Source organism: Vanellus vanellus (genome assembly GCF_965231255.1).
Source record: "Vanellus vanellus genome assembly, chromosome: 3".
Lineage (NCBI taxonomy): Eukaryota > Metazoa > Chordata > Aves > Charadriiformes > Charadriidae > Vanellus > Vanellus vanellus.
In genome coordinates this window covers 100,985,505-101,006,198 of record NC_138907.1, presented here as the reverse complement: position 1 = coordinate 101,006,198, position 20,694 = coordinate 100,985,505, and the positions used below count along the sequence as shown (strand labels likewise).

General features: G+C 37.5%; 1 protein-coding gene across 1 annotated transcript in view; it reads left to right on the top strand.

Annotated features, from left to right (window-relative positions):
- The window catches only part of PRIM2 (DNA primase subunit 2), a 127,839-nt gene that overhangs the window by 50,725 nt on the left and 56,420 nt on the right, over positions 1 to 20,694 (top strand). The window contains exon 8 of the mRNA XM_082481033.1: positions 19,962 to 20,029. Within this exon, the coding sequence (XP_082337159.1) occupies positions 19,962 to 20,029 (68 nt within the window). The remainder of the gene's footprint in view (positions 1 to 19,961; positions 20,030 to 20,694) is intronic.

The window sequence follows — 20,694 nt, the reverse complement described above, 5'->3', positions numbered from 1 at the left end:
GTCACAAGTTAGTGTGGAAAGAAGCTAGTTTTCTTATGCAAAACGGAGACTGGCGTTTCACATGATTTTCAGTAACCATTAGTAAAAATGTTGTAAAAAGCAAAGTTAAGCTTTAAGAACTGTGCAGATTTGGAGTTTGGGTTTTTATGGTTGTAGGGATGATGGAATATGTTGACTGCTATAGCAGATATGTTTAGTAGGTCTTGTCATCAATGTGTTTCAGGAAATAATGAGTATTTTAAAAAAATAAAGTGTCACTCAGCACATCTGGTCACAGTTTAGTGAGAAGATCATTGGAGCCTTTTTGGAGTCCAAGTGTTATGCCAAACCAATCTGCAAAGGAATTATTAAATTGACTCTCATTGACAAGTGATTATTTGTTATTATTTGCTATTGCTGTGTTGATAAACTACCCAGAACAAGAACTAGTGACTTCTAACTTGTATATAGACCTTATTTTTTTATACTGTATTTAACAATGACTTTGCTGAACTATGTGGAAAGTAGTAGCTTTTTATGTACTTTGTGTAGTCTGCCTCTACACAGGTTACTTTCTGTCATGAGGGCACGCTACAAGTAGTTGTGAGCAGCTTAGATCCTTCAGGGCTCTACAATTACTCAGCTGCCATGGTGAAACAGATTTGATGCTAGCAGCAGGAGTTCCTTGGCTAATATAAATACTTGAACTAGTAATTACAGCCTCTGATCCTCTGCCAATAGTAATTACATCCTCTTTTCCTCTGCCCCAAGGGTGGTGAACTGCTGTAATTCAGGAGGAAACCAAACTTCTGCTGTCTGTTGCTATCAGACACTTGGCCAATACCCATTGTATATTTTCATGGCTCCCAATGGATCATAAGCTGTGGTTTGAAGAATGCTAGAATAATGCAAAGAATACAAAGGATATTTACTCACAGGTTTTGCCTAACGATATGTTGGTCTTGCTTTAGAAAATGGATACTGGATCTGTTCAAAGACTAATTCTTGAGGAGTATGTTCTTCATAAATGAACCCTTTATTTGAGGACATTACTGTAAAATAGCTTCTCTCCTGAAATGCAGTGGTGATACCTGTTTTGGCACTCCTTTAGGTTGGGTATTCTTCTTTTGCACATTCAGCTGGCTTCAGACAGCCACTTATATCTTTCAGTCCTGTACACTTTTGGTTACTCCAAGTAAGACTCCAGTCTTTTTCAACCCCTGTGCTGCAGGCATTATGTGTATTTATTTGTTCAGTGTATAATTATTTCATTATTCATCTCACAGTAAGTCAGATGCATTAGCTAATAGGAGCAGCTTTCAGACTTCCTTCCAGATGACCAGTAGTCTGAAAAAAAAATACAGGCTGGTGAGAGGCATGGTCCTAATAGAGCCCTCTGATATTTTGCTAGTGTCCTGTTCTTGAAAACTGTCCTTGAAAAGTAGTAGATGCACCTCAGTTCCTAGTAAATTGTTCTCTGTCTGCTAATCTTTTCAATTACGTGGTTATCTGGGCACGGGGCTACTTTCCTGTGATTATTTTGTTGTTTGGATACTTTAGAATTTAACAAACTGAAAACTCTGAAAATTCTCTTGTAATTGACATATAATGCATTTTCTTTGTAGAGTCTCTGCTGTTGTGTACAGTTTATGTTCTTTTTTTGTAGCATTTTGCTTTCTGAGAGATAATAGTGTCTCTCACCCAATATTTTCCTGTGAAACTTGTTAGGACTTAGTGTCTCTCAAATTCTTTTCTTTATCAAATGTGGTGAGGTTTGCTAAGATGGGCAAAAGTTATTAATTCTAACACTTAGAGATGAGTGTAGATAGCATGATCACTCTAGCCTCATTTTCTCTGGGAAAAATATGCAAAATAGTTGTCATGGTATTTACTTATCCTTTGATTTGCTAGATCTATGTTGGTTGAAAATGAGTCTGTCTTTGTCAGTGAAGCTGTGTTAGTTGTTGTCCAGAGGGTGCATGGAGACTGAAAGATACAGTGTCTCGATGATATTAGATGTAATGCTTTTCATAGTATTCATCTTTAGGAAAGGTTGAGTTGTGTTTATACTCTAGTTAGGAATGGATTTGCTAGCCTGTATATAAGATTCTGTTAAGGGAGGTCATTCTGTAGACTTCTCTGTGCAATTGCTTGTGGAGGAATTCCTGAGGGCGAGAGGTCATGATCTGATTCCTATGAGCAACCCAGGATTTTAGCCAGGCAGAGAGGCCTACGCGTGCTGTCCTTGAAGTCTATTCTGAACAATGTGGAAACAAACTTGGTCTGGGAGCGAAACTGCAGAAGGGAAAACCATCAGCGTGTGCTATGTCCATGGGCATAGCACATCGCTGATCAGGTTGGGGGGCGTTACGTGTAAGCAAGAGGGTTAAACCAATCACCATGTTGTTTATGTGTGCTATTTCTGTAAACATATATATATTCACCATATTGTTTGTGTGTGCTATTTTTGTAAGCCTTTATATACTCTGCTACTAGCAAGCTTATATATACTCTGCTAAAACACCTAATAAACGAGAATGACCACACTCACATTGAGGCTACGTTGTTACTCCGGGACACAATCCCACGCCGACAATTGCTTTTTTTCTTGAAGAGTCATTTGCTTTCAGGTCCAGGGTGTTTTGTGTTAAATATATATCTGATGCTAGTAGGAGGCTTACTAAGAAGAGTATGTGCCAGATGAGGATATCATGTTGGACAACTGAAATAGTTGACATTCATCTTTGTCCTTTACTAAAGCTCTATCTAGACAAAACCGAGTATTAGCAATGTGTCCTTGTGGCAAAGAGTTCTAATGGCACTGCATTGGGAGGAGTGTTGCTGGCATGTCACGGGAGGTGATCCTTCTCCTCTGCTCAGACCTGGTGAGGCCATACCTGGAATACCATGTCCAGTTCTAGACTCCCCAGTACACGAGAGAGATGGATATACTTGAGAAAATCCAGCAAAGGGCCACTAAAATGATGAAGGGACTGAAGCATCTCTCCTGTGGGAAAAGGCTGAGTGAGCTGGGATGGTTCAGGCTGGAAGAAGGCATGTCTCAGAGGGATCTTATCTATGTATAGAGATACCTGAGGGTGAATGAGGACTGGCATAGGTTGCCCAGAGAGATTGTGGAGTCTCCCACCTTGGAGATATTCAAAAGCTAGCTGGACATGGTCCTAGGCAACCAGTTCTAGGTGGCCCTGCTTGAGCATGGGGATTGGACCAGATGACCTCTGGAGGAGGTTCCTTCCATCACCTCCGGAGATGTGCTTTCTAACCTCAACAGTTCTGTGATGAGGTAGAAAGATAGTTGAAAGAGGTGCCAGAGCCAGTCCATTTGACCAAGGGACTAAAACTGCCATTACTATTCTAGCTCATAACTTAATGGTGATTTTTACTTTCTCAGCTTCTGCATCATGGCTCGAGATATTCAGGCAGTCTTTAATAGGTATGTATGGAGTGCAATATTTGTCACTTTACAGCATCCTTGTGTGTGTACAAGATCTCTCTTGTGTACTAGATGTATTCAGGAAAGACATCTTGGTGGGATAGCCATTTTTTTCATGAATATTCTCCATGTTCTACATTTCATTACAATACCATTGCATGCAGGACTAATTTAAGCAAGCCAGGAGAACGTATTGTCCACAACTTGTGCTTTTCTGATGTTCATGTGTTATTATATACATGCTTTAAGGTCCAGGATCTTGCCAAACTGTGTGGTGAAGGCATCTGAGTTTGTGTCCTAATGCTTCAAGAGCTGTAATTGAGATTTTTGTACGAATCTGGAGTGAGGTGTGTTGTGGTTTCTTTCTATTGCTTTCTCTCATTTACATCATCTGTAAGTGGTCATCTTTCTTACTGGTTCCGTAAAATAATAGTGCTATTGCTATTGGTTAACATCCATCAAGGGTAAGACACACCTAATTGTTGAACGTGGGAAGTAGTCTTGCATTCCACATACCCTTACGCAAACTATTCAGCATGAAACTAGGACAAAAGACAGGACGAGTAATAAATTAAACACCCAGATACAGACTCTGAAGAATGGGAGATAATTAAGAAGATACCAAACCCCAAAACTATCAGAGTGTTGGTTGATGGACCATTGAAGGAGCAGCTCAAAGCCTTGAGGGAAACTAGATTATCGTGTGCCTCATGGAAAAGAGCAAACTTATTATGGGATATTTGAGGGGGCTTGTGGGATTGTTTAAAAGTTATTATGGATCATCTAGTGGAAGAGCCAAAGGCAGGAAAAGAGAGCGTAAGAAATATACTGATAATTAGGCTTGTGCCCAGTGCCTTATCACTGCAGTAATAACTTAAGAAAATCTATCTTATTAAACACTATTCCTAATTATTTTCCTGGTTGAGGGTTCTCTCTGTTCTCTGTGTGTGTGATGCTAGTGAACTTCAATCCAGAATAGCTGATGGGTAGCTTCAGAGATCTGAGAGATACTGGAGGGAATAGATGATTTGGGAGTCAGGGCCTGACATCCAAGCCACCTTCTAGAGGGAGAGTCAGGTCTCTGAGAGGCAGCCTCTGGGGAGTCCACAGTTTGTGGCTGGCTACAAGAGGCTTGCGTGCACGAGATCAGCCAACACATATGAACAGATCAGACCATTTGTATAGTTTGTTTATGCATATGCTGTTTGTGTGTGTGGTGCCCGTTCTCGTGTTTGTGGTGTTCTTCTGGTGGCCAGCAGTGTCTGTGAAGTGTGTGTGCGTGTGTATGAGGGATACATGGTCAGCCTTGCTACTGGCTGGGGCTGGGGTCAGGAGGAGGGAGCAACCTGGCTGTGGCGGGCTGGGAACGAGAACATCCCTAGGCCTTGAAGCCCACCAGCTTTGGCTTCACTTTAGCAGCTTGCTGTGTGCACTTCTGCTTTTACTTTAAAGCACCAAGCCACAGACCTTAACAGGAGGTCAAATGGAAGTCCCACTGCCATAGTTAAGTTCAAAGGCAACGATATTATGTTTTATAATTAAGCTGTTTTTTTGAAGGCTTGGTTTTCTGCTTCATGAACTTGAGTCCTAGGGGAAGTGCTGTTATGTCAGAGTGTATTTTTATTCAGAAGTAAAATATTTGTGGTAATTGCAAACAAATAATCAATATTTTAAAAAAGGGAATAAAAAATTTATGTTGTTGAAGTTGCTAGTGTGTTGGGTTTTTTTAATGCAAATGTCCTTTTCTGTTCTGGAAAGAAAATATTTAAACATTAACTCTTACTTCTGTTTGGGAAATGTCATCGCTGTTGATGGCAATTGAGAGTTGAGATTAAGTAAAATATTTGAAAATGTTGATAAGTAGGCTCAGACTAATGCTGGCTTTTAGCAGCATGAAATGCAAGTGCCTGTCATGTCTTTAGCTCTATTCACTAAAGATAAGAATGTAATCACTGGTACTTTAACATATGGGAAGCTAGGGCTTAAAACTCTTTCCAAGGTTGGCAAGATTTGATTCTGCTTCTTAAAAAAAAAAAAAAAAAAAAAAAAAAAAAAAATTGTAAAATTTGCAAAAGTATTCCAAATACTTTTTTGCTTTTAGAATATGGATAGTTTCTAAGTCTTAGCAACCGAACAATTATTTCCAAGCAGTACCACATCTTGAGAGAATAAACCACTGAAACTCAAATGCTTTTGTTTGAGGTTTGAAAGTAAGAGGTTGGCATCACACAAACTGTTGTAATAAAATCTTTTCTGTGTTTGTTGTTACTAAAGATCAAGTATGGAATTCTTAAAGATTACTTAAATTTATTTGAAGGTGTGTAGTAACTTTCTCAAGGAAGAAATATCAGTATATGAAGATTTGGCAAGCTCATTAAACAGAAAATGCTTTGCGATAGCATCCTTTTTCCTTAGACATGAATGACTTTACCCTAATGTTTAAAGACTGAATAGGAACATAGCCTTGGGCAGTGTTGGCTGTGGTAAATAATCCTGGTCCCTAACGACAAGTGTTTTTAAGATTTTTGTTAATCATTTTTCTCTGAAAGCAATCTAAGTGTAAGATGATCTCATTTTCTAAAAAAATCACTTACGACTCCTGAGAAGGAGTTTAACAATCTTGTCAGAATTTGTGTCTAATTGCTAATCACTAGTAATTTTGAAAATTTTATTACATTGCAGATGAAAATGTGGACTTTTGAGGGTGCTTAGAGAATGGAAGTTCTTGTATGGAAAACAAATGCTAGTAGCTGTTTGGAAATACTTGGTACTGGAAGTCTGTGTTACGTATTGTGTATCTGGTTTTAAACAACTGTGATTCTTTTTGACCATCTTTGATACTTGGGCAGTTGAGATTAGAATATTGGCAGAACTTGTCTGATCTCCTGTGTTTTTTCATAGAATGGATGAGGTTGGAAGGGACATCTGGAGATCACCTTGTCCAACCTCCCAGGTCAAACAGGGTCATCTACAGCTGATTTCCCAGGACCTTCCAGGCAGGTTTTGATTATCTCCAAGGATGGAGACTCCACAACCTCCCTGGGCAACCTGTGCTGGTGCTCAGTCACCCTCACAAGGAAAAGATGTTTCCTCATGTTCAGATTGCACCTCCTGTGTTTCAGTTTGTGCCTGTTGCTTCTGGTCTTGCCACTGGGGACCTTGGAAGGAGCCTCTCTCCTCTTTGTACCCTCCCTTCAGGTACTGATATGCATTGTTAAGATGCCCCCTGAGCCTTCTCTCCTCCAGGCTGACCAGTCCCAGCTGCCTCAGCCTTTCCTCATAGGAGAGATGCTCCAGTCCCTTCATCCTCTTTGTGGCCCCATGCTGGTCTTTCTCCAATATGTCCATCTCTCTCTCGTACTGGGGAGCCCAGAACTGGACTCAGTAATTGATTCCCAGTAGCAAAATCCTGTGAAGAAAACTAAATCTCTCCTCTGAAGTTCTATGGTAAACTGTTTCGTAATAACTGATTTTTATACAGTGGCAGATATATTTATTTCCTGTAGTGCCTTCTGAATGGCATAGAGCTTTAGTAATAAGGTTTGTCAAGATTAATAACTACATAGCACCTTTTTAACTCAAAATTTTTATGATGGTCTATATTGTAGAACAATAGGTGAAGCTCCATAGTTGTAATGATGACTAAAATCTCATTTTCCATAGTAAAGTGGATTGGATGGGTATATAGATGCTTGTTTCTTCTCTTTCTGACTGCGTATTGTCTTCATCATTGGAGAAGTTTTGTTAGTGTGGTTATGGTTGTTCTTAAAGCAGTTTCGGAACATACCATTAGTGCTAGACTGATGAAGTTTGTGACAGGAAAAACCTCCTGTGGTTTCTGACAGTAACTTTGAGGGTGCTTGATGAAGCAATAATGAATCTTTCATGCTTTCTAGCTGATTGCTTCTTGTGTGGTATTGGCTAGTAACTTCTACCAAATTGTGCAGAGATGTTGGTTTTCTTAATTTCCTTCTCATGAATGAAAGGGGGGTGGGGGGGTGGGGAAACAGGGGTGGGGAAGACATGGACTTCAAAATCATAACATTAACACCTTGGGAAAATCACTGCTGCCTGAGTGACCTTCTCCCCCTCCAATAATACTCTGTTGATGCAAGTTAATTAAAGTATGTATAGTTGAGTGTATATGTCAATGTATAGTTGAACTGAAGAACATATTCCAGGTTACCTTGGTGTACTGGAATCAATATTTAGTCTGTGAACCCGGGAAAAAGACAGCAAAATGGAGAAGCTTCTGTTCATAAATAATGCCAGAAAAAGAAATAAAAGATCTGCTTGCAGGCAAAGAACAATGAGTATTGAAATGATGAAGAAATTTATCAGAAGTTGGTAGTGAAATAAAGTAAATTATTTCATTTTCCAGGCTTGCTGCAAAGACAAGCGTTGCAGAACACATTACTTAGTTTTAAAATTACTAGGTATCTGGAACTAGATACAAAAGGACTGAAGACTAAAAAATTAAAAGTTGAGAAAGCTGTTGGTAAAGGGCAAGTCAGTGGTGAAACTGTTGATAAAATCACTGAAGAACTTTCACAGTTATGGGAAGCAGTATTACTTAACAGAAGATGTTAGATTTTTCTGACAGCGTGGATTTCTAAGTGGCTACTTCAATCTACATATAATTAGAGCCTGAAAGACACTATACACTACTGAAAGAAAGGTGGAATTAATAATCTGGTTTTGGGGAAAAATATCTAATGAGTATCTTGGTAACTGTCAACTTTAGCTTAATGTTAGAATGCAAAAAAGTACAAGAGACGAGTTCATTTACATACTTTCACCCTAACATGCAAATGAAATGAGTATATGCACAAGTAATAATGATGGGAAAGCCATCGACAGTTCACTTACCAATTAAACAAGGTTTAATTATAAAAAAACTTTACTTTAAAGACTAAATATTAATCTTCAACACAGATGTTATTTATACCTCAGTGTGAATATGAAAGCAAGACATTTCCAAATGGAAAAAAGAAATCAATTACTTTCAGAAGCAAATGCCTCAGGAAAACATTAATTATTATTCTGAATGCATTTGACAAATGCTGAGCCTAAATTTGTGGAGTTTGGTTTCTTCAAAGTTCTTAAAGTATTAGGTAAATATCTAGGACACTAGCAAGGAAGTTCTTGACAACTGTTAATTTGTTTCTTTGCTGAAGATTTGTCCTTTGGCAGCTTGAATAAACTGACTAAATATAAAAAAGACATTAATTATATATGTAATATTTATAATATAGAATATATATTCATAATGTAGTTTATAATTATAGATAGCTTTTAAATTGATAGTTATAGCATTTAAGCAACATTGATAATAACTATGGTGCCCCCCTTTAGAGTCCAAAAAAAGAAAATTACAGTGCGAAGAGTATAACTTGAATTCCTTTTTTTTTATATAATTTAGTTGCTGCCTTTGATTTGTTTTCCTTAAAGTATTCTTAAAACTTTTCATTCTCTGTGACTTTCTATGGGCTGGTTTGTGTTATGGTGAAGGGTGCGTGTGAGAGAGAGAGGAGAGAGTGGTTGAGAGTTTTATTTAATTGAAACCAAACCATAACAAAACAAAACCGAGAAACAAACCCACAAAAACAACTTCAGCCTTATATTAATGCCTATATCAACCACTGGAGATTCATGAGGAGAATTTTTTTTTTGTCCTTTGAAAATGTCAAAGTTGTTACATTTGTAGTAAGAGCCCAGCAATGTCAATCTGTATTATTAATTTTCTTTCTTCCATACATTTGGTGGTGCTATATGAAAATAATCTAAATGCTTCATGTATTAAATTATATTGGCCAATTGTAAAAAAACAGTTGGTAATGTCAAAAACACTTTTGCTTAAATAGTTTTGTTAGTTTTGAAAAATGTTATCTCCTGTCATGTAGATTGTGTGCAAACAATTTATGTGGAATAAATGTAGTATTAATTGCTTGCTTTATTTTTTATTGAGCATGTTTTAGTGTAAGTGCTGCTGAAATAACTTTTAATAGCTGAAAAAGCCTTGGCAAAAATTACTTATTAATTTCGTACAACACTTGAGATTTGTAACATGCTGTGAAAGGTTAAACCCCAACTTTTTTCAAAAGAAAATTGATCAGTGCTAAAATGTCAACTGTCTAGGTACAGCAGCATACTGGCATGCAAACACTGTTCTCTTATTTCAGGTTCCCCAGCTGCATAGCATTTGCATTGTGACATTTTGTTACAACATTAGCAAGATAGCTGATGTTTCAAAATCAATCAGTTTTCCTTGGTATGAGGCAGCCTGCAACTTAGTTGGACGTTTCTCTGAAATGTAATTAAATTGAATTCTGGGGTCTGGCAATATCTGCATCTCATGACTTCTTAGTGGCGGCTGCAAAATTGTACAGTTTGGAAGACCATGTAAGGTTATCATTCTGAAATATCTTTGAAAAAAAAAAGGCAGAAGAAACTCATATTAACCCTTTCTCAGAAGTACAAAAATTTTCTAGATGTTATATTTGAAATTTAATTTAAGGCAAGTATTTTGGTGCCTGGTACATTAAAATGCAAGATAGAAAAATAGGCTGCCTTACTAGCGAGTTCATATCCTTTAAAACTCCTTTTTAGGGAATTGCTAGATAAAATTCAGGTTTTGTTGAAAACAGATTTATTTAATTTTTTTTAAGTTTTAGAATTCTTATTCATAAACAATGCTTCTAAACAGAGAGAAATGTATTAAGAAGCCTGTTGTGACTATTACTTCCCCCATTTAGGCTGTTTTCTGGAACAAAAGGTACATCAAAACTAGTGTTCATCTCTGAAGACAATGAGATTGCAGTCGGGTAACCGGAGCGATTTACGTTTGAAAAAAGATGCCAATATATAGTAGAGTCTCTCTTTTTAAATAAAAGCAGGGTCTTGGTTATATGCATTGAGAAACACTTGTAGTTAGACTCACTGTAAGGGAACGGAGACTTAAAGGCCTGTTATTCACTGTAATCGTGCTGGGTATGTGCATGGTTCATGTTGATCCTAAATACTATAAATATGCAAGAAGTACTTTCATGTGTGTAGTGTATCTATAATATAGTGAATATTATGACGCAGTCCTTAAGTAAGTAGAAATAAGATGTTTCTACAGCATTATTTTTAACCTGTTCTTTATCTTCAAATGGAGGTAAAAGGAGGAAAGCCTCCCGAATGCTTTTGTAGCATCTCCTGAAGACTCCTTTTTCTTCAGTCACCAGAAAGATAACTAATCTCGATAGGATTTTTCTTCTTATCCCTAGTCTGAATTAAGGTAAAAAATCTTCACAGAAAAAACCTTACTGTCCTCTCATTTTTCAGATATCCCCAGTGAGAGGGAGGGGAAAGCTGTATTTCTAACTCTCAGATATGTCATACCTACTGTGCTGTTGATAAAAAAATTTGTATGTCTGGTTTTGGTTATATAAAAGCTGATACTCTGTAAGAGTGGTTACATCTGGGAAGCAGCTTAAAACGTTGCTGGCCAAACACATCCTTGAATAAAGCTTGTCTAGTATTAAGGAGTTAGTTGGAACAAGTGTCATGCTTAGTAATGTTAAATAGGTATCTCTAATAGACTGAAATAGATTGTATCTTTAAACTTTTAAAGTACTAACTGTAATAATTTAACGCCTGACCTAAGTTGTTTTTTTTTTTTCTTTTTTAAATCCATACAGCATTATTAAGGAAGCATTTTAGTGATGTATTCACTCGGAATATGTTGAATTGTTGACGTTACATAGGCAATGTTTCTTTCCTTGCTTCATAAAAGTATTTGTTAAATTGCATTGAAGCAATACAGAATCATAGAATCGCAGAATGGTCAGGGTTGGAAGGGACCTCTGGAGATCATCTAGTCCAACCCCCCTGCCAGAGCAGGGTCACCTACAGCAGGTTGGACAGGACAGCATCCAGGCAGGTTTTGAAAGTCTCCAGTGTGAGAGACTCCACAACCTCTCTGGGCAGCCTGTGCCAGTGCTCCACTACCCTCAAAGTAAAGAAGTCCCTCCTCATGTTAAGATGGAACTTCCTACATTCAAGTCTGTGCCTGTTACCTCTTGTCCTATCACTGGGTACCACTGAAAAAAGACTGTTCTCATCTACCTGGCACCCTCCTTTTAAGTATTTATAAGTATTGATAAGATCCCCCCTCAGATGTCTTTTCTCTAGACTGAAAAGACCCAAGTGCCAAAGCCTTTCCTCGTAAGAAAGATGCTCCAGTCCACTAATCATCTTCGTAGGCCTTTGCTGGACCCTCTCCAGCAGTTTCCTGTCCTTCTTGAAGTGGGGAGCCCAGAACTGGACACAGTACTCCAGATGTGGCCTCACCAGGGTGGGGGGGGTGGGGGTGGGGAATGACCTCCCTCGACCTGCTGGCCACACTCTTCTTGGTGCACCCCAGGATGCCATTGTCCTTCTTGGCCACCAGGGCACATTGCTGGCTCATGCTCATCCTGTTGTCCACCAGGACTCCCAGGTGAGAACCATTTAAAGCTTTCATTTGGAAGGCTGAAATTGAAGTTCTGATGTCCAAACCCATCTTGGTTTGCTTTATGCTCTCTCCTTACTTATTGTAACAACTGGGAAATAGAAATGCAAGAAAGGGTTGCCTGTAGCCCTAAAGGCAGTGAAGTGGGTCAGAGGAGAAAACAGTTGTTGGTGGGAGAACAGACTAGCGAGTACAGAATACAGTAAGGGAGTGCGCTAATCCATGGTTTGTTTCTTTGCTTTCTTAATAGCAATTTCCTGTCTATGCTTAACCTTTTAACTACCTAATTCTTCGTTTTTCTGTTCATCAATACATGTAATGGGAAGATGCAAGAGCCTTCAGAGTGTAAATTTAATCCTTATAAAAATGTTGTCTGTAGCCTGTGGTATAAGATTCAAAGCATGTAGGGGTTTGTTTCCCTTCTAATACTCCTATTTCTAATTTCTGTCTCCTTATTAATTTCTAAAATTTTCTTGCAAGTTATCTAATTCAAATCTAACAAAAGCCTAACAACTTCAGTTATTCTATGCTGTGTCAAAATCACTGTTAAAGAAATTTGCTGTAGGTGTTTTTCACTAATGTATTAATGACATTTAGTTGAAGAGCTACAGCATGGAATATAGGAGTGTTATTTCTAAATTCTTAAAATCAGCATACAATACACTTGTCATAGAGGTTTTTACTTAGCTTAATCTACTGGTTTTGTTACCATTGCTACAAAGATGGAAGGAATTGGAATTGACCAATGAAATTTTATAAGGTAAACACTTTCCATACTCTTCTGCTTTTCTTTTTTTCATCTGTGTGCTTTGTTGTTGCAATGTCCTGTTATTTCTTGATTTCTTGCTACTGTTAATAGTATAATTGCTTCAAGTCTACTTTTTTTTTATTTCTGTGGGTGGAGGAGGACAGGTCTTATGAACTGATTTTTCACCAAGACTTAGAAACTGTTATGCTAATGGTATAAAATGGTATAAAACATTTGTGGACAGTATTAAAGACCATATCATTATCTTGTCAATGTTGTCCCCAGTAGCATTTAACACTAGTTTTGGTACAAATTTTTTTAATTAAAGCAATTAAAAATAAAATGGAAAAGCAACTAACCTGGATGTGATCTCTCCTGCTTAAAAGTTGAAGCCCAGTAATGGAGTAGTGAAGTGTTAAAATGGTTTTACAGGAAAATTGTAGGGAGATGTGCAATTGTTGGGAAAAATTAGCTAATGTGTAATACTGTATATTGTAAGCACAAAGGCTTCCTGCATTTCTCTTTTACCTTTTTAGGAGGGTATCAAAAATGTGCTCTAAATTAGTATAGTAAATTTGATGATTAAAAATAGTATAATTTCAAAAAGGTTACCATTTCAAATGTATATGGTGACTATACTTGTTACTTTTTGGAGGTGGCTTCTTTAGGCCAGGTCTCTAGATTATTGGGGAAACAGGAGTGGGGGTTGAAGTTAATTTTTTTTCTGTCTGGATTGCATCAACTTTCTGTTTTTTACATCGCTATCAAAGACCTCATTTATAGTGGATTTTGACCCTTTTGTATCTTAGTTTCTAGCTACACATGTACTCTCTTTATTTTTTTCCCCATGTTTGGAATATAATTTTTCTCTTTTTATTTTTTTAATTTGCTTCTGTTAATAGGGTAGACTTGCTGTTGAATGTAAAAGGTAAAAGGAGGTGATATAGAACCACCTTCAGTAGCTTTTGTATAAACCAGTAGCAGTTCTTTTTGGATTTCTGAAGGTAGATGACCAAGCTTTCAAAACGCTGTGAAATCTATGCTTAAAGTGAAATTTATCAGCTTCTTATTGGTGTGAAATGAGATGATATATGTATGTGGTGGATTGACCCTGGCTGGCAGGAAAGCCCCTCTCACCCCTCCAACCTTCCCTGAGGGATGGGGGAGAGATTCAGGAAGGGCAAAAATAAGAAAACTCATGGAGTGAGGTAAAGACAGTTTATTGAGCACAGGGGGAACGGAAAGGGAAAAAAACACAAGTAGTGCTCACCACCAGCAGACCGATCCCTAGCCAGGCCCTGAGCAATGGCTACTTCAGAAAAACTGCTGCTCAGTTTTACCGCTCAGCATGATGTTACACGGTCACAGGTGATGGTAGACTTTTGCAGGTGGCAAAGTTAACTGGCTTTTTTGTGTTTGTTGGTTTTGGGTGTTTTTGTTAAAGCCTTTTCTTTAGTTTTTATGGCTGCCTTCATCAGTTCCCCTTACTTTAACCTTATTTCATCTATGCATTTGGATTAGAGCTGTCCCTTTACACTCTGTTAGTGGTGTAACTATCATACCAGAAATAAACAGAGAAAAACATTCTAGGAAAATATTTCATCTATGCCGCAGAAGGCTCCCAAACCTATGCCTCTATGCCTGTTCTTGATCCAGACCTTGTCACAGTAGTGACACACATATGGAGGTGGTAGTGGAGCACATATGGAGGTGATGTTTGTTCTGGAACTGCTGGTTTAAATAATTTAGGTAGCCCCTGTAGACAACTACCTGTTATTTCCAAGAACTGCAGAGTGCCTGCTGGCAATTGTGGGCTCACCTTTAGAAGTACTATGTATTTCAGAGGTGTGTTTAGCACTTGATAGAGCAGTTCTCCATTCAAAGTCTCTGCAAACCTCCTTCAAGTGGATTTTGTTTTAAAGCTTGGAGTTACGAAGGGAGAATTTCTTGGGAGAAAAAGCAATGTAAATTTCCAGGGACTGAGCATTCTTTGAGATACCTTGTCCCTAGACATATTCACCATGCAGTCACCCTCCCTTTTAAATACAAGTCACATATGGTGTAATCCTGCCTGCCTGGGTTTTAAAAGAACTGAGGAGGCAAAAGCATGCTAAGCCTGCTTGTACAGTGTTCATTAAAATACGAAAGAAATAGCATGAATACCAGCACAGGTAATTCTAGGATATTAAAAAAAACCCTTGGGCTTGACAAATTGTGTAGAGGCAAATCACAGGCTGTAGATGTGTATTTGGACAGCACACCTTCAGATGCTCCTTGATGTTCTAGGAATACGTAGCAGTTGATAAGGAAATAATCTTGGTAATAATTTACATTTTAGGTTCTCTAATGCTCCCTCCTACAGGAACTTTCCTCCCCCCCCCCTGGTAAATTGTAGAAAGAGCCTGGAGTAATTCAGTAGCATGCCTAAGCTAAAAGTAACCTTTGCCACAACCCCCTTCTTTCTGTGCTTTTCTCATTGACATCCAACTTAATGTGACTTTTTTAAAAAAATGTATTCATCAAAAGGTCCAACAGCATATAAAAATTTTCGTGTGCAATACAGCTAATTAGGACATCTCATTTAGAAAGTAAACTCTGTGAAGATAAAATTCTCTTATCTTTTTTGTGCAGAAAAACACTTAAAGAGCAAATAGCTCTTGCATGATAACCTCAAAATCAAGAAATTCATGCACTCCTAAAAAGTTGAGACAAGTTAATTGAGCCATGATAATCTTATTCTTAATTGCCATGTATAAAAATGTCACTGCCTTCCTGATAGCATGTGGAGCTGCTACTTAAGTTGACACAAAGCCTGAAGTTTAACTTTTTTTTTAACGTTCATAGTAAATCTTCGGTAATGTGTAATTTCATGTGCTGGTCTCATGTTTGGATGGGGGGAAGAAAAGCAGACCAATTCTTAGACATCAACCTGTAACTTGTCGTCCTTTTTCCTTCATTATTAATTGAAGTACCACTGCCAAATCTTAAATAATTCTAATGTTCATGTAGGTTTCCAATCATTGCATGTTTTCTACATTCTCAAATTGTTACCTTCTTCATGCCATATGAAAATGTCCTGTTTATTGCCACAAATGCAGCATAGTGAACACTAGAGATGTGATTCCTGTGTAGAGCTCAGTAGAAAAGAAGAACTCATCTTATTGCTCTTCTACAGGATTGCATAAAAATATTACTAAATTTTGACAAAACTTTAGAAAGCTTGCTTTTTGGAAATTCTGGTTACTTCAAAGATATGAAGATTCTGGTTTGATTTTTCTCTCCAATGCTTGTGTCGTTTTCTCCCCCTTTTGGCAATCTGAATTGCAGCAGAGACAGCTGAGAGACTCGTACTGAAGCCAGTATGAAGTTGGACGGACCGTTGTCATCTCAGATTTCAGTTTCTTCTTTCCTTTTCCTCCTATTGCTAAATATTCTTCCTTCTTTCTCAATTTTAAATGTTGTGTGATATTGATAAAGCGGTGCTTAATTTGCCTTACTGATCTGCGTCACTTACCCCAGCTTTCACCATCTCAGCTCAGTGCTGAGGAGTCCGCATATTCTGTCTGTGGCTCACTTTGCCCGCCCCTCCCATCATCCAGGCCTTGGGGCCTGCAATTATCTTAAGTTGCAGTGTTTTATGTTCTCTGTAAATTAAACTGCTTCAGCATGATTAGAGTTTGGAGTTATGCACCTTACTTGACAACATTTTGATACCTTTCACGCATCCAAAACATCGAATAGCGTGGTTTTGGTTTTTTTTCTGGTAAGATGATTTTTGTGTTGAGTTCCATATATAGATGAAGGCAACGCTGTGCTTGCAGGAATTTGTCTAAATTTCATTTCAGAGTGATTTGAAAAAGTCTGCAGAATCTCAGTTTGGATTTGGTAATTGGGATTGTGAGAAACACTCGCTCACGGATAAAAATGTAAAGAGGACAAAGTCTTTGAAGCAAGGATAAAAATTTATTCGAGATCAAAATAAATGTGTCAGCTGAGTCAGGTGCATCTCAAAAAGAGCACACTTAGTTACAAAACTTCAGGTATTTATGCCCTCCCCCGATTGCCCAGGATCTGTCCCCTTTTCCCTTTGGTTTGATACTTTAGGGCGCACGTTCTTTCACGACCGATTAGCCTGTCACAAACTCGATTGACATTTTTCTCCTTTTAAGGAGTTGTTTTTCTAAGTTACATAACCCTGCTTGTGTCGTTGACATACAAAATGGCTGAAGCAAAACAATCCCTGAATTCATCTCTCACAGGATTATCTTTTCCTTTTAGAAAAAAGGACGTAACATTCTTAGCTGTTTGAAAACACTAGCATTAATTTACCGCCACCTTTGTAAAAGCTGATTTTTTTTTTTTAACGAAAACTATCCTTAGTTTTAGATAGAAAAAACAGCACCATAAGGATCCTACATCTTCCTGAAAATAAACATTTGAACTAACCTAACAAAGTGTTTGTTGTAAGAGTTGAAATGTGCATGATCTTATTTTCACAATAGCATATTCTGTAGCGAACTTGATCTTGTCCTTCCAGGCAAAGTAATAGAGAAAAATAGGGATTCATTTGGCTCCTAAAAATTGCAGATTCCATAATTAATGGTGAAACACAAGACAGAAGAAAAAAAAAAAAAAAAGGCAAAACATTGACCAAGTCGATTCTCCTATGGCTTCAAGGGTTATGTTTTTTTCCTCTTTAATGGTGGTTCCTGAAACAGCCAGCGTTAGGCCACTTCATCCATATTCTTTCATTGCAACATCAAGAAAAAACTTGGTTAAACACCAAGATTGCTACTTCTTGGTTCTACCTCAATTTCTATAAGTCTCCCAAATTAGTTTTAAAATGGTCCTTCTGTTCATTGATTGTGTTATATACACAATAAACTAAATTGTTATGTAAACTTTGACAATAATATCAATACTTTTGGAGGTTTTAAATTTTACTGGTTTTTGCTTCTTACACCAGTGTCCTGTTTGACTTTCATAAACGTTGTCTTGTCGTAAATGGGTTGTTTGTAATGAGGAAAAAGTTGGTTGTGTGATTAAGTGTAATATTTGAAGTACGGCATAGAGAAAAATACTGTGTGCTTGTCTCTTGTAAAAATATACGTATGTATGTGAGTGTGCACACAAATGTTGTTTTCTGTATTAGTTAAGTTATTAATAGAATGAGAAGCAGATGGTATTTCAGGTAATTCAGGCTCCGTTCTCATTTTAGCCAAGTGGAATAACTTGGCCAGTATTTAGAGGGCTTCCAAGTTCTCTTCAGAATAATTTCTGGTTTTCTGATTGTAACGGAAAACAAAATTAGAAGATTACTTTTTAGAGGACATGAATAGAGAACAATACATGTATTGGCCTTTAATAATCAGTGGTAAGAAAAGTTTTTTTTATCAAAAGAAACTTCTGAATAAATACAGACTTTAGTAAATTTTTAATATACCCTATGCATCTCATTATAGCTCCATAAAATAAGGGAATATGGATAATGATTTAATTGCCACGATACCAGCCTTTATTTAAAGAAAGAAGAGTGGATTGCTGAGGCTGCCTGAGTTACCTTTACTGCAGCAGTCGGATCGGATGAGTACACTTGGGTTACCCGAGATTGAGAAGAGCTGCGTTTTGAAGTGGTGATTGCTGCAGGCCAAGACTGGCTTAACAGCTGAAACGGCCCGTCTCTCCTTCCCCACTGCTACTTGTGTTCAGTAGCTTCAACTTTCACTGGACGGACCGGCTATTTTGAACCTCCTCTCACTTAGCTTAGGTTGATATTACTAGCTTGAGGTGCAAGTTTAAAATTTGGCCCCAGTCTGACTTCTGCGCAGCAGCAAAGGTTATGAAATGGACTGATGAATGAGTGATCTTTCGGGAAGTTACTGAACTTCTCCATATTCACGTGGTCTACCTATAAGCCGATGAGTTTGGCATGGAGTTTCTTACAGTTACAAATAACCCCCTGTACCCAAACACTGAGCATAGCTTTTTCCAGGGTATATTTATTTATGGGTTATAAATGGAAGTTGCAGCCTGCTAGTTAGTCCTACTTCAGTGCTTGCCTTTACTGGTGTGTTGGAGCCAGCAAGGTGAAGCTACGCTGTCGCTGCTAAAAGTTTGGTTTGGTTTGTTTTTTTTTTTTTTTATTCTTTTAATAAGGTTTTTAAAGAGTACGTATAACTGTATGCATGCTATTTTAAGTTACTTGTAAAATACTTTTGAGGGTGGCAGAGCACTGGAACAGGCTGCCCAGAGAGGTTGTGGAGTCTCTCACACTGGAGACATTCAAAACCCACCTAGACGCCATCCTGTGCAACCTGCTGTAGGTGACCCTGCTCTGGCAAGGGGGTTGGACTGGATGATCTCCAGAGGTCCCTTCCAACCTGACCGTTCTGTGATTCTATGATACCTAAGAAGTTGGTGGTGATTTACACAATGTGAAATATGTTGACATTTTAAATTTGTACGAAGGTAGTTTTCAAAATACAGCCTAACTTGGCAGCCATAGGGTTATGAAATGCATGTAATATTAAATGTTTTCTATTAGATTTATGTCAGCAGCATCAGAATTGCTATGCTGCTGACTTTTATAGGTGAAGACAGACACCTATGTACTGGTATTAAGCAAATTTAACACATGTTTTTCCAGTTCTTTTAGTTAATACACCAATTAACTAGTATTTTGCAATAGGGTGACATGTACTTGTTGATTTATGGACTACTAGGGTTATTTTTTCAGAAAAAGTTTAATATTTTAACTAGTCATATGAAACACCAGAAAAAAGTATGTATTGAGTTTAGAACAGTCAAATTACAAAACACAGGTTATGTTCATTTTAAAAAACAGAGGCACATCTGTATAAGCCATATAGTGTTAATATTATGTAAATTTTTCTATGCAAATGTAAATTATATGTAATATGGCTTAGTGGACTATATTTACATTATGTGACTGCTAGAAGGCTGTCTAGGTAGAATATGACTTCAAATATGTTTGGAAAGAAGTATGCTACTTTTAGTGATGTCTTGCTATTTAATTCAAGTAACATTGTAATTTTAGAAAAAAAATATTTTTCGCTGTTTGACTTTGTTAACTTGTAAATATTTCTGCTAACTTCAGATTCTAGAAGGTTGTGTTTAGCTCTTTTTAATAGGAGAAAGTATTTCTTACCCAATGTTGTGTGAAGTTGTAGCAACGCAGGGTGATTTGTTACATTATTCCTGCTTTGTGCTATCAATTTTTTTGAAGCTAATATTTTATTAATTGAACTTCTGTTTTCTTCCAGCTGACAGCACGATCACTGCCTTCTGTACAGTCTGATGAGAGACTACAACCTCTGCTTAATCATCTCAGGTAGCATAAACTGAAAGCATGAGTATATTCTTTCATACAGATTAAAATAATTGTATTAGAATGTTTTAGCTACAATTTTTTCAGACACCTCATCTGTGCAATTGGCTTTGACTGGAAAAAAAAAAAAACACCACCCTGAAAGTATCCTTTCAATGTAACAAAAGCTTTATAATGACATGAAACATAATTTACAGAACTGGTGTTGCTTCTAAGTAACAACAAAGTACTAGTAGCTTTTATAAAACTTTTTTTTTATATTAAGTGCAAAGTTGTTAAGCTTCTTTATGAACAAAACAAATTCCAAATTACACTGCCCGGAGTATGTGCCTTCCTTGTTCCAAATATTTTATGGTCTATGATCTTTTTGGAAGATTTCTACGTCACTGTCGTTGATGGAGTCCTGTTTTCTTCTTTTAATGCACCTAAGGAGAGAGCTGAAAATGTGAACCATTAAGAGTGCTCTGCAACACAGCTGAAATAGTCTGCCTCCCTCTTAGTAGTATACAGTGTATAGGAGCTTTCTGCGTTCTTTGAATGTGTTTGGAGATAAAGAGTAAAAAACATACTTTTCTGATGTTCTTCAGGTTAAGCATAGACCTGGTCTTTCTTATATACGTGATTGCTTTTTACCACTTTGTATTGTTTGGGAGAGTTTTCTTACTACG